General features: G+C 43.2%; 1 protein-coding gene across 1 annotated transcript in view; it reads left to right on the top strand.

Annotated features, from left to right (window-relative positions):
• ADAMTS15 (ADAM metallopeptidase with thrombospondin type 1 motif 15) overlaps positions 1–14,732 on the top strand; it is a 43,381-nt gene that overhangs the window by 19,769 nt on the left and 8,880 nt on the right. The window contains exons 2-4 of the mRNA XM_042475728.1: positions 5,479–5,611; positions 12,576–12,743; positions 13,421–13,704. Coding sequence (XP_042331662.1) covers positions 5,479–5,611; positions 12,576–12,743; positions 13,421–13,704 — 585 coding nt within the window. The remainder of the gene's footprint in view (positions 1–5,478; positions 5,612–12,575; positions 12,744–13,420; positions 13,705–14,732) is intronic.

Here is a 14,732-nt window from a genome sequence, read left to right as displayed (position 1 = left end):
GTTCTTATGGATTGTGCCATCCCACCCTCTGCAGTGCTGATGTTTTCCATAATATTTATGACCATCCTGGCTAGCTCCCAGCAGCTCATACCATGTGTATCTTCATCCTGGATTCCTTCAGCTGTCAGCAAGATCTCAAAAGATGATAGAGGTGAAATACGATGCTTGAGTCTTCCCCAAAAGATGAAGAATGCCCCTGTGTTTAAAATCTGTCAATCCATTCATCTTCTTCTCTCTCTTCCTCCTTCCTGACTCTCCTGTGTGGGCGCAGTTCAAAGGAGATCTCCCTCACAGGAAAGAAGGAGGCTGTATCTGCTTCTGACAGAGAGAAGGACATCCAAGGACTGGGATTGGATTTGATGTCTCAGGATACATGCCTGGTGCTGGCAGTCAGCCATCCCTGTGATGTTCAGTGGGCTTTTTTGCATCAGGAGTGAAGCAATGTGTAGTCTTCCAGATATCATTGGACTGCATGTCCCATCAGGCCTGGCCAACATAGCCAAAGGCAAAGGATCATGGAAGCTGCAGTCCAGCAGCACCTGAAGGGAACCATGTTCTCCTCTCTCCAGCATCATGTACTAGAGCCTGCCTTTGCAGTAGATACAGCGAAGTGTTTGCTCTGGATGGCAGAAGATTTTGGCATGGGACCAAGGGGCAGCAAATTAATTAATTAATTTTTATTTTCACTGGCAGGGATGTAGAGATTTGCTTGGGAGATTTTCTGGCTCATGTGCCCATGTAACTAGGCTGTGAGTACTACACACTTTGTTTTGGGGGTTGTATGTGGGTGGAGTAAGGATGTGAAAATACTTCACAGCTGGTGAGATTTTGGCTGAGACAAGGATGCCTTGATGTGTTGACAGAAGCATCTTTTTGATTTGTGTGGACAAATTAGGCAGATACACACACACACACACACACACACACACACACACTTATACACACACAGCACACAAGTAAAAAAAGACATGGTGTTTGATCAAATAGATACAGATAATGCATTCAATGCTGCTCCTTTACAACAGGCCAGCAATGAGGCAACGTGACAGTTAATAGTTTCAAATTTTATGCATTTATAAAAATGAACAAAAATCAGTCTTGAAAAAAAAAACAACCCACAATAACTCTCAGGAAAATGAAAAGGAAAACATCTCCAATTTTGGACAACTTTGGGTGGGGTGGTGGTGTTTTTTCCTATAACAAGAGTTGATGAATTAAGCACTTGCTGCTTTGCCTCAGGTAGCCAAATTTCTTGGGATGGCATTGCTATGAACAGCTTGCTTGTTCAAACAAAGACATGAAGTGAATTGTCAGTACATTTAAGACCCACCAAAGCCCTTAACAAATGGCCACATTATGGTAAAATGAGACAGTAGACAGGAACATATTTTTAAACTAAGAGCTGACCTTGCTTAACTTCCAAAATCAGATGTGGGGATTGGGTTAGGGCATTGGAGCCCTTGCCTTCCACTTTGCCAAGTATTTATATCTTTCCTAATGAGTTGTCATCTCATGGTATGTCCAAGGTATGATAGCCCCAATTTAGTTATTTTGGCTTCTAAGCACAGTTCAGGGTTGATTCACTCTATGAGCCATTTATTTGTCTTTCAGGCAGTTTGTAGCATTCATAGAATTCTCCTCGAATAGCAAATTTCCCTTCTTGTCAACAGGTTATATAGTGAGCATAGAAAAATCTAGCCACTGAAATCCTAGCTAGGTTAGATTGGCATATTTTGCAGAGCTTGAATAAATTACTTTTGTGGATTACACTCAGAAATCCCTGAGCCAGCAGGACTAGAATCCCCGGCTCTCTTTCATTGAATGCAATATCAGAAATAGTTTGGAGAAGAATGTTCACTGGGGTGTTATCAGTGTTCCAGGTGAGGGATGAACCTGCTGCCTTCACCCTGGTTATTGCCCCGGGTTGCAGTCATTTAAATATATATGTCATTACCTCTTCTCCACTTAAAGGTTAAAATTGCATCTGAAAGTTGAGATGGGAGCCAGGAGATTTTGGATGCCAGGTTTGTGCAAAGTGGCAGTGTTGCATTTTGCATTCCAACCTCAACTGCTGCAGTTTTTGCATTGGCTTGTATGGAGTAATCGTGAAACATGACAGCATGTGCTCCCTTTTTAAAAAGGTCTTTCAGTTCTCCAAGAATGTGTCATGGAACTGTTCCTGTTGCTCTTCCAATGAGAGGATATGGAAGCAATTTGTAATACGCAAAGAAAAGCACTGCCTTCACTCAGGCTTGTGGACCAGCCTCTGCAGGCAACATCTGTAGGCCATGATGTCAGATCTGGCTCCATCACAACAGCAAGAGGGCTTATCGCTTAAGAGAAAGATGTGGCAGTTATTCCCCATGGTGCTTCTGACGTTGGGAACTGATTCCCAACTGCCAGCTGTTCTGCTCATAGCCTTAAGCATCCATTGCTATGTGATGAGAGGACAGTTACTGGAAGAAAGTAACTAAACTCAAGAGTTACAGTTGGGAAGATGAAAATGTTTTGAATACCCTGTTTTTGAATGGCCTGTGCTAATCTATAGAGCATCACACCCAGAGCACACATGTGCTCCACTACTGAGTGCTTTCCATGCTTTGCTGGCTGTCAAGAAAGACTGGAAGTTCTGTGAGCCACATCTTGTCAAGAGCTGGAGAAATATGCTTCATTGGATTGAGAGAAGTGCTTTCTGATGCTGAAAGCAAAGCTATCTCACTTCCATTTTCTTCTGGCACTGTGACTTTTCTATTTTCTGCCCAGTTCTTTAAATGCTTTTCCAGCCCCATTGCTCTATACCACATGCCTGATCATCCTTCCTCCTCCATGCTTTTGTTTTCTCTGCCAATCCAACCAAAAGCATTCATGTTCAGGAGAGACCCATGTTCTTGAATTATTTCACAGGTACATTCAGTGGATCCCTGAATAATAGGTTTTCCATTCAAGTTGACTCTACAAATTATGTTATCAGATGTACAGCAGACCTAAAATGTTTTAGGGTAGACAGAAAGTGTGAATGCAACAGACAGGGATGTCTGAGCACATATACCTCACGAGTGGAGAAAGTACAGCTTATCTGAGCCTTAAAAATAAAGAGATTTTTGGGTCCATACCAGCTCGAAATTGGTACAAGCTGCAGAGGTTTTGCCCCGCAACGTCCAATTCATTCAATACTCCCAACCTTATTAAAATTCAGACCCAGTTTTAGCCAAATTTGAAATTGGAAGTGATACGACACCACTTTCAGTTGTATTGGCTATTCTGGTGTGTCCTTGAGTGGATGCAGCAGTCAAAAACCCTACTTCAGAGGTTGCTCACCCCATCATATAGGGACACACATTAATAAACTATGGATGTTCCTGTTGACCACACTGTCCAAAGGAAAGCAAGCTTTCTATATCCTCCAATTGTCCAGGTTTTGCAAGGACAGCCCAGATTGACTTCTATCAGCCCACTTTTCACTTGCTTTTAAAATGTTCCAATTTCTCTCTCCACCTCCCACTTTCCCCCTTTGTCCTCAGCTTCCTTCAGATGCTGCAAGTGAATTAAAAGTGCAATATGTTGTTTGCATTCCATTAACTCAGCAAGAAGAAAATGAAAGAAGGTGGCAAAATATTGCCCTTCCAAGTAGGTTCAGGAAAATGCAATCTGCTGTAGTCTTTCCTACCTTATGATTTCTTTCTCATTAATAACTTTTGCCACTCTGATGTCACTCTGCCATGCTTGTCCTGGTTTTCATCTGTGAAATGTTGGGGGACATGCCTTTCCCTCTATATCATTATTACCTTGGATTGACTCATTACATGTAGGCATTTTCTGGCCTAAAACTGTTAGGTCCTTGGTTGTCCTCAACAAGAAGGACTCCAAGACTTCAGGCTGAGAGGACTTGCCTTGGGTCTTATCTGCACTGCAGAAATAAGGCAGTTTGATGCTGTTTTAACTGACTTGGGTCAATGCTATGGAATTCTGTGATTTGTAGCATGTTGAATTTTGCCTTGAGAATGGTTCACCATGATTCTGGTGCTCAACACAACTGAAGAGATGAACTTTGTAAAATGTGGGCAGAGCTCAAGTTAAATCAGTTCTGACCCTTCCACACTACACAATTATAGTACTTTGATCCACTTTATCATGATGGACTCCTATCATGGACTCCTGGGATTTGTAATTTAGAATGGGGTGTTTAGAATACTCAGTCAGAGAGTTTTAGTGCCTCACCAAAGTACATGGCCCAGGATTCCATAGGATGGAGCAATGACCACTGAGGTGCTATAACTGTGTAGTGTGGAAGGGCTTCTGGACTTCTGTTGAACTTTTTTTTGGAGGCCATTTCAGTGCAACAGCAAATCCAAACAAAGAGGAGGAAGAAGCAACAAAAATGCAATGGGTAGCTTGAAAGTATCAAGAACATCCTCTGGCTGGGCAAAAATATCTATTGCTTTCATGTGCTGGTTATTACATAGCCTGGAGGTAGCTCTTCCTGTTTGTACAAAAGTGACATGATGCTCCAATTGGAGATCAAAAGAGGGATCTTTCTTTCTCCCCATGCTCAAATTTCCAAATGTAGCGCTGATTTTTATCTTCCTCTTATTGCTCAAGGTTTTCTGTGTTGAACAAAACCAACCTTGTTGACTGTCCTTTCCTTCCATTTTGGCCTTGGCTTGGCTAACTGGAATTCTTGCATACAGAAACAGCTCCGTAGGAATTAATTTATTGTGTACATACCATAAAATTGATAAGAGCTGGAGGGTATCCTTCAGGCCCGCTAGTATGATCCCCTACTCAGTGTGGGAAATATAGAGCTAGAATATACTCATCCTGCTTCTGTCTAAAGTCTCCCACCAGCCCACTAGATTTCATTGATTAATTGCTCCTATCCTCAATTTTTTCTCTCTCCCTGTTGTACCAAAACATATTCTCCTGCTCTAGCAGCTGGCCTCTGTGTTGGTGGCAATGTGCATCTGCTCTGGGTTTTAGTTTGCATTTTAAAGGAACTATCCAAGATGCTCAACTGCCTCACTGACATGGAAGCCACCAGCTAAAATCCTTCCATAACTTAAGCCAGATGGCTCTAGTCCTGCCCTCCAGGGCAGCAGGGAACAAGTCCTTTTCTATCTCACAGCTCTTCAGTTATTCGAAGAATGCCATCAGATCCTCCTCAGTCTTACATTCTGTGGGCTGAACATATCCCTTTCCTTAAAATCTACCTTATCTTTCAATGCTGCACAATTACTGTTCTTAACATACATGCCATTTGTTTCATGTGCATGCACACACATAATAACTTCCCACTTTGTAGCACACCATACTTTTCACAGATATAAGAATGTCACAGGTTTCAGCCTCTCTTGAGGGTATGACACAACCTCTTGCTCAAAAATGATGACTGTAGAAAAAAGTCTTGTCATGTCCATGTGAAACCTTCCTGAACACATTGACGGGGTTCTTAATGTACACTACTTCTATTGTTTATGGCAGGACTTGTGCGGTGCTACCACCTGTGACACCTTGGGAATGGCAGATGTTGGCACCATGTGTGATCCTAAACGCAGCTGCTCAGTCATTGAAGATGATGGTCTTCCTTCTGCTTTTACCACAGCTCATGAACTAGGTAAGGATTTCCCTCTTTGGCAAAGATAGTCAGATGGTCCAACCTGTGTTCTTGGTAATTCCCACTTTATTTAATGTCAGTTTCTCTCCATACAAGGACAGCTCTGACATTGGACAGAATGAGGTGAGCATCTCAGGTAACAGATGTGGGGTAGGGGCAGGGGAAGAGTACACTCCAAGCTACCTGGTAGCCTCAAGCATGAAGGAAGATCTTGTCCCATTGTAGGTGATGAAGTAAAGGTTTAAATCTTGGTCTGGTCAGTTGTCTGTATGTGAAATTGGAAGATTCAATTCTTTGTTTCAGGCAATGATATGTCTTTGGACCATACCTGAGCTATCCGGTATTATCAGGGCAACAATATGAGTGTCATAGCAATTTCTATTCTAATTCCTCAAGACTCAGTCCTGCTCCCTATAGTGGAAGACAGTGGATTCCATGTTGGGCAATGGTAATTCCGTTCTGAGTCTGAGACCTTGTCTGTACTGGCTGGTAAGTCCAGGGCCAAATTCCGGAACATTATGCTCTGGAACTGGCTTTGGTTTGGCCATGAAGTGGTCACATGTACCAGACCAAACCAGGAGCAATGTCACAGCATTATTTGCATGGGCCAGTTACGCTGACATCACATTGGCATGGCTTGCCCATGCCCCATCCCCAGAGTCACCTCTGCCATCCCTTACCTGCAGGAGATTCATGAAGAGGCCTTCTGGCATTGTGCTGCTTCCCCAAAGGGTGGGCTCACCTATGTGACTAAAGAGAGGAGAGGGTAGAGGGACACCCTGATCATGTCATCATGATCTATCTCCTTATTGGTTGCATGCGCAAGCCTAATCTCTGATCATGGAGTTCCTGCAGGTTAGAAATGTGGCGGCAGTGATGCCAGGTACAAGCCATCCCCTTTTCCCACACTGTTGACCAGGACTTCTCATGGCCTTGCTAACTCTGGGGCAAAATCACATTAACCAGGGAAGCCCATAGTATTTCGCTGGAATTTATTATGCAATGTGGAAACAGACAGCACTGGTGTTGGGGTTAGCATGGTGTTTTTTGCCTATACAGGAACTCTCCATTGTGCTGAACCTGTTTTAATGACTGAGGCTCATCTTCTTGGATGACTCCAAGAAAGGTCAGATTAAAATCCAGAATGGTTTAACTGCCCCACTTTGACATGGAAACTATCAGTTACTATGGACTCCCTAAGAGCTTTTTAACTGGAGGTGCCAAGGGCTGAATTGTTCAAAGACATTTTCCTGATTGAGGCGAAGAAACAAATGGCACATCCTCCCTTTACGATTCCTTTAATATTGGCATTCTCCTCCATCACACATGGAAGTAGCAAGCTATCCTCGGGCATGCAGGGCAAGCTGCACAACATGCTTTTCTACAGCATTGGACTGTGACTCTGGTGACCAAGGTTCAAATTCCTCCTTAGCCATGAAACCTACTGGATGACCCTGGGTAAGTCGCACTCTCTTACTCTCAGGGGATGGCAATGGCAAGCCTCCTCTGATCAAATCTTGCCAAGGAAATGCCATGATATGGTCACCATAGGGTCACCATTATTCAGAAAGGACTTGAAGGCATGTAACAACAACAGCAAGCATCATAATTCCATATCTTAGCATCTGCCATCCAAGGCAATTGTTTCAATGTGCATCAAGCCAAGTAGAGCCAGTCCTGGAGCCCTTCCACACTACACAGTTCTACACTATTCACTGCATACTTCAGCTGCCATGTTTGCATCCAGTGGTATCCTGGCGCTTATAGTATGGTGAGCCACTAGAGCTCTCTAACTGAGAATTCTAAGTTGTGTTGTTGTGTGCCTTCAAGTAATTTCTGTTATGGTGGCCATATCACATGGTTTTCTTGTTTTGTTCAGAGGGGGGTTGCCTTTCTTCTGATGCTGATAGAGTATGATTTGCCCATTGTCACTGAGCAGGTTTCCATGGCTGAGCAAGGGTTCAAACCATGATCTCCTTCCAATGTTCAAACCACTATGTCACACCTGCTATCGAATTCAAAATACTCTTCCTTAAATTGCAAATCCCAGGATTCTGCCGTGGCAGGTAGTATTACCATGGCAGGTAAAATTGAAACACAGCACTATAGATATGTAGTGAGAAAGGGTCCTTTAATTTGATACATTAAGCATACAAAGCATATGGTTTACTATATGGTTCTTTTCTTCTGACCTCTGTTGAGATGAGAGCTATGGTGACTTTTTCTCTAGCAGATAGACTGATATTTTCACAGCTGTTTAGACAAATGTATTAATATCCACCCAATCTCTTATATAATATATATAATCTTATATAATCTCTTATAAGGGAGAAGCAGGAAATAATAATAATAATAATAATAATAATAATAATAATAATAATAATAATAATAATATGGCTAGATCAACTCTGAGATGAGTTTTAACATTTAAATCAGGTACCACAACTCTGTCTAGGAGAGCCAGGCTACATGTTACATTCACTTTGTGAGACTTGCCTGGGTTTGTTTATTGAGATTTTTGAAAAGCCCTTATAAGTAAGGAAAGCAGGAAGGTGTAAAGACAGAAAGAAGGAGCAACTCTATCCACCTCTCTCTCTCTCCTGTTTAAAACTTCTTATCTCTATAGCTGCTTCCTGGGGTAAACTGTGTAGATATGCTTGCTTTGATTAACTAGCCCTTCTTCATAGCAGTGCCCTTTGGTTGGCATTTGAGCTAAGAACTAGGAACTTCAAGAGATGAAGGATCTAGACCTATTATGAACAGGATATGCTCAGGTCCTAGAGTTTCCTGCAAGTTCCAAATGGAGTAGAGAGGCACAACATTGGCCTCTGTGATTGGTACAAGGCCTGTTGGTTGGCCTTGTAATAGAAACACAAGAAGATTGGCCAGAAATACATGACTACTGTTGCATTACATTCCCTATTGCTGGCTGTAGCTCAGATGTCCATTTCAGATCCTGATTGCAAAAACTTTAAGTTGGAGAAACCATGTGCTCCAGGCCTGAATTATGATATGGCTGCCTGACAGACAGGACAGGACACAGGAAATGCTTTAGAAGCAGTAATCCCCAAACTGTGCCCTTTAAGAGATTTTGGACTTCAACTCCCAGAAGCCTCAGCCATGCTGGCCAATAGTCTGGGATTCTGGGATTCTAAATCTCTTAAAGGGCAAAGTCTGGGGACCACTGCTTTAGAGCCAGGCCACATTATTTGTACATTTAGCCCAGAATTTTCAATTTTGATTGGCCAGAGCTCTTCAGAATTTCAGGCAGAGAGAGTTATTTCCCATCATCTTCTAGATGATCCATAAAAGCACACAATCCAAACTGGTATGGAACATGGGACCTTCTGCCTGCAAAGCAAATGTTCTACCGATTGCCCACGCTTCTTCCTGGAATGAAGACCTTGATGCCACCTCTGTATGTGTCCGTTCAGATCTGTGGTTCTGTGGCCACATCAACCTGATTATACCAATGCAGGTAGAAAGGATGGTGGTGAACATGGGGACTTTGAGAGTGTGGCTCTCCAGACTATTCCTCTGTCTAAGGCTCTCTAGGCTTTTAATCCATCACTGTTGCAGCATCTAATCAATCACTGCCTGTGCTTTGCATCTGTCTGGTTTTGCATGTTCCCTTTCAAATGTTTGCCAGACCATTCTTGGCTTCAAGTCTCCCTCCATCATCCTGTGGCTAAGGAAACAGCCACTTAAACCAAAGCCACAGCAAAGAGGCTGGCCCCATGTCTGCGGTTGCCACCTGGGGAACAGATTTCCTTAGGGAGGTGGTGGTGGAGGTGATTGGTTCCTTTCTTCCCCTCCTTCCCTTTTTCCCAAAAAAGAAAAGAAAAAGAAATGGTCTTGATCTATAATTAGGAGAGAGACAAGTGTGCTGTTTAAAATAACTTAGAACGCTTCATTCAGGAAGTTTAGACAATAGCAAAAGCTTCCCAAAGAGTTTTCTGGGGAAGCACCACCCTGCATTGGGAAGTTACTTTTTTAGAATTACATCTTTCATATTGCTCACCAGCAAAGCCAAGGACCCTGCTGGAGGGTTACGTGAGTTGTGGTCCCAAAGTAACTTTTCCAAGATATCTTTGTATGTGTGTGAGAGAGACAGAGAGAGTACGTAGATTTGGAATTTTATTCCCATTGCTGCAGGGAGGTTTGACTGGAACTGCTGGAAACAGCTGTTAGGAGGAAGACAAGTAAGCCCAAGCTATAGCAGAGATTCCTGGCTCTGCTATAGCTTCATTTCCCAGGCTTCAGAAATCCTAAAATAACTTGTCATGGCCAGGATGCATTGGATACACACCTAGATCCGGAAAAGCCTGGTGCCAAATTGTCAACAGGATTTACAGCCAAATTGCTTGATTTTTTATTTGGAGAACAGGAAGAGGTTTAGGGTTTCCGATTAGCACCACAACAAATCCTGCATTCTTGGATGCGATTCAGAAGCTGTCCCACGGGCTGAAACAGGTTCAGTACCAAATTAGATTTTCCTTGCCAGAATGGGATGGCTTGCAGTGCCCATGTTTGTCACGTGTGTGACTGTAATATTATTCAATGCTGGTGGTTCATCCATTCAAATGGATCAACCCAGATTAAAAGGTCTAGCTCAAACATTGTCTGAGCTGCCAGACTTTGCAATGGGGTCTGACTGTATGGCTGCTGCAGCATTCACATGTATGAATGAAGTCAGTTAAGATAATGATTTGTTGGCTGGTAGTTTGGATTGCAAAACTGGCAGTTTTAATACTTAAAATGTATTTTATATGTGGTCTGATGGGTAGAAAATGAATGCTTCTTCAAACGGCGCCTGTTTGCCCATCAAGCATAGCTTGGTGGCAGGAAACGGGAAGTGCATATATGGTGGTTGGTGGTTTTGTGGTGCAGGGTAACACAACCAAAAGAGAACAATTCAAAATAAAATCCAAATACCAAAGAGAGAAATTGTGACAGATGTACTAAAGGAAAGGGATGAAGAGAAGGTTTCATTATCTTGTTCTTAAAACAGTAGACCTAGTGGTGGTTGGTGACTTCCATGTTTGTAGGGTGATAAATCTTCCAGGTTTTTATCCAGTCTTTAAAAGAGTCAGCTGAGGTGCTAAACTGATTCCCCCAGATAATCTCAGCACTTGGACAACTCCGGTAAAGGTTGAACTAAAGACTAGAATGGATTCACTGCCATCATGAAATGGATGCCACCAGATGCCACTGGAAAGAGATTCAGGGCTGAGACTAATGAGAGTTCCTTTTCCACACAGAACATTTGGAAATATGGGAATGACCAGGACCTGGGATGTCTTTGAAAAGGGGATTAGATAATTAAATGGTGGAAAAATCTGTCAATGGTTACTAGTTCTCATAATGGACTTATGCTGTCTTCAGGTTCTGAGATAATACACTCTTAAAAACCATTGCTGCTGGAGAACAACAGTGTGTGTGAAAACTGTTGTCTTCATGACAGGGATTTACTTGGCCACTGTGGGCAAAAGGATATGGCATCAGATGGGTGTTTAGTGTGATCCAACAAAGCTCTAAAACATTAGGAGGAACTTTCTGATCACAGTAGGATAGACTATCCTGGAGGTTGGTGGGTTCTCCTTCTTTGGGGGTCTTTAAATAGAGGTTGGATGGTAATCTCTCAGGAATACGTTAGCTATTCATTCCTGGAAGGCAAGGGGTTGGACTAGGTGGTACTTAAGGCCTCTTACAGCTCTATGACTTTTCTTACATTCTTATGCCATGTTTAAGCAAGATGTGTAGTGAGGGTGGTGCCTGAATATTCAAATCTTGAAACAACAACTCAGCTGCCTGACTTGAATGTTCATGCTTTGGCCCATGTTGAGTTCAGTAAAATTTATTTTAGGTCTAATTTTTAACAGGAGGCTGTTCAGCTGTTCCCAGTGCATCTGCCGTCTGCTTTCAGATGTTCAGAAGGAGCCCAAGTACTGGAAATCTGGGCAGTGGGAGCTTGTTCCCAGGGTAGCCAGCGTGTATGAATAAGGAAATTATTTCTTTCTGCTCCCTCCCACCCACTTCTCCCTCATTTTCTCAGGTTTCCTTCTCATGTCTTTTGGAAAGATGAGTGTCCACACACAAAGCAGATGGTGTGAATCTTGGCCAGCAAAATGCTGGCTTGCTGGCCTTCGCTGGCACGGACAGCATGCATCTGTTGTAACTTTTTCTGCCTTTGGGGGCAATCTGATCAGAACATGAGACGCAAGCAAGCCATGTAGCCAGGAAGGAGGATCTGAAGGAGCCACAACTGTACTGCATGTGTTTCCAGAACCAATCAGTCTCATAAGCATTAAGGGTGTCATTTATGGATTGTTAAAGAAAGATTAGAAAAGAAGTAGTAAAGACAGCAGGTAGGCCTGTCCAGTTTATGACCCACCAAACTAAACATAGCCTACCAGCCGTATTTTGTAGCTTGCTAGGTGACTGACACCCTCCTGTGTTTTTGTTTTTCTGTCTTGCTAGTACATCAGACATCATGCATTAAATGTGCTGTAATGGCAAATAACATTAAAGAAACAAATAAAAACACACAAAAAGAGATGAAAAGCTATTTCTTTAGCGTCGGCTATCATCCATCCAAAGCTTAAGCTCTCCTCCAAATTGTGGATCCTGGAAACTGCTCTGTGTGTGTTGTGTGCCTGGAAAAGTTACATTTTTAGCTCACAACTCCCAGAATCCCCAAGACAGCATGTCCACTGACTTGGAGGAACCTGGGTGTGGGGAGTGGGTTGTAATTCTTCAAGAGAGATGCTTTCCAAGCTTGCCCACATTGAAAATGCATGCTGCCAGCCAAGTGAAACATTTTGATGCACCCATTCTAGCTTCCCCTCCAAGCCTCCATGAAATTGGGAAGACCCCAATGAAGACTTTTGGCTGTTCCTAATTTCATTAACCCAAAGCTTCCAGACTGTCCTCTCAATTGGACTATATCTGTTTCTCTCTCCAGGTCACGTGCTTAACATGCCTCATGATAACGTGAAGGTCTGTGAGGAAATCTTTGGCAGGCTGAAAACTAATCACATGATGTCACCTACTCTGATCCAGATTGACCGCACCAATCCATGGTCACCTTGTAGTGCAGCCATCATCACTGACTTCTTGGACAGTGGACATGGTAAGCAGGGGATGCGGTGTAGGCAGGTGAAAGAGGGATAAACATCAAGTATGATAAAAGCAAGATCAGTAAAGAAGTGATCAGCAAAGTGGGGAGAGGGAAAAGTTGGTTATCAGTTTGGACATCAATTCTCACAATCCTCAAGCTCTACTTAGAAGACCCAGTTGCTGGACAGAAAAGGAACATCCTTATTACTTCTGGAAGAACAGTCTTTACCTGGATTGATATCCAGTGGGTTGTCTCTCTTTTCAAATGTTACATTTAGAGATCACATTTCTTCCATGATAGCACTCAAGGAAGTACCTATAATTTCACAGTGATCTTGCAGGGAGGACACTGAGTGAACTGATGCTTATCTTCAGGCAGGATCTATGTTATTTTACTTCAGAACAGAGCTTGGAAAAGTTACAGTTCCCAGAATCCCCCAATCAGCATAGCCAGTGGTGAACAATATAGCTTCTTCAAGCTGTGCATCTAACCATATCCTACTTTCCCATTAGGAGGTGGTAGTGTAGTTGATTTGGAAACTAAACCTGTCAATAATCTCAGATATCTCAACTGGCTTCATTTGTGTTTGGAACAACATCAGATTCTGAGCTTCAACTTGTTTTCTGAAGAAAATGGTCAACTTCTATGATGTCTTCCTGTTTTGCTGATTTCTCTCTTGACTCTTCCAGGTGACTGCCTCTTGGATCAACCTACGAAGCCTATTGCATTGCCTGAAGAACTTCCCGGCACCAATTACAACCTCAACCAACAATGTGAGCTGGCTTTTGGTGTTGGCTCCAAACCCTGCCCTTACATGCAGTACTGCACCAAGTTGTGGTGTACAGGGAAGGCTCGTGGCCACATCATGTGCCAGACACGTCACTTTCCTTGGGCTGATGGCACCAGCTGTGGAGAAGGAAGATTCTGTTTGAAAGGTGTCTGTGTTGAGAGACATAACATCAGTAAGTACCGGGTGAGTACCTGAGTATTCTTTGCTGAGGATTCTGCTTGGGGTTGGATGGTGAGGTTCTACTGGCAGAGGTATAGATTGCTATACAATGGAAAGAATGTAGATGGATATAAAATTTGAGAAGAGACTTCATTTGTTTCAGTTACAGAATTGAGGTTGTAGATAATGGGCAATTTGGAGGTTTCTTTGACCCCATTCTCATTAACCCATTTGCTCTGGATAGAACTGGACAGACTGGTTGCCCCCATACTGAATCTCCCTGGGTAGAAGTTCGGACTACCCTTTACTTTGATCGATGCAATTTGCCCCTCTGAAGTTCACATTTGCAGTATCACTTTAAAATGGAGCCTCCTCTGTTGTCAATCAAATTCACTTCCGCTTTCGTCAAAGGTGACATATCCTACAGCATTAGCCAACGGAACGGGTGCTTTCCCCCCTCCTTTAAAAAAAACAACTAGCGGCAGTGTTCGCATATTCTGTCAACTTGTCAAATTGAAAAACCTCCAGGTGTGTGTGTGTTGTGTGTATTTGGGTCATGATGGCAACCCTAAAACGACCCCATCTTGGTTTTTTTTTTTTTTTTTTTTTTGCAAGATTGGTTCCGAGGAGATTTGCCATGCCTTTAACCTGAGGCTGAGAGAGTGTGACTCCCCGAGGTCATGGGTTTCCACAGCCTTCCCTCTGAATGCCAGCCTCTGGGGTGGCAATCAGAGGGAAAGCAAAGAAAGAGGATGCAGAGATGGTATTTTGGTGGCCTCCCCTGCAAGCGATATTGTTGATGATGATGATGATGCTTTGGAGGGGAAGAGGCTGGCATTCGGCGGGGAGGCAAGGGCTTTGGAGGTGGCACTGGGCTTGAAGGGAAGAGAAGGGAAGAGGTTCCAAAGAGGAGGAAATGCTGGCTGGAAGTGAAGGGGAAGCCCAGCATTTCCTCCTCTTTGGAACCTCTTCTCTTCCCTTCCCTTCAAACCCAATGCGACCTCTGAAGCCTTTGCCTTCCCTCCGAATGCCAGCCTCTTCTCCTCCAGAGC

The sequence above is a fragment of the Sceloporus undulatus genome, chromosome 6 (genome assembly GCF_019175285.1).
Source record: "Sceloporus undulatus isolate JIND9_A2432 ecotype Alabama chromosome 6, SceUnd_v1.1, whole genome shotgun sequence".
Lineage (NCBI taxonomy): Eukaryota > Metazoa > Chordata > Lepidosauria > Squamata > Phrynosomatidae > Sceloporus > Sceloporus undulatus.
Note: the sequence above shows the minus strand (reverse complement) of the source record. Positions and strands in the feature narration are given on the sequence as shown.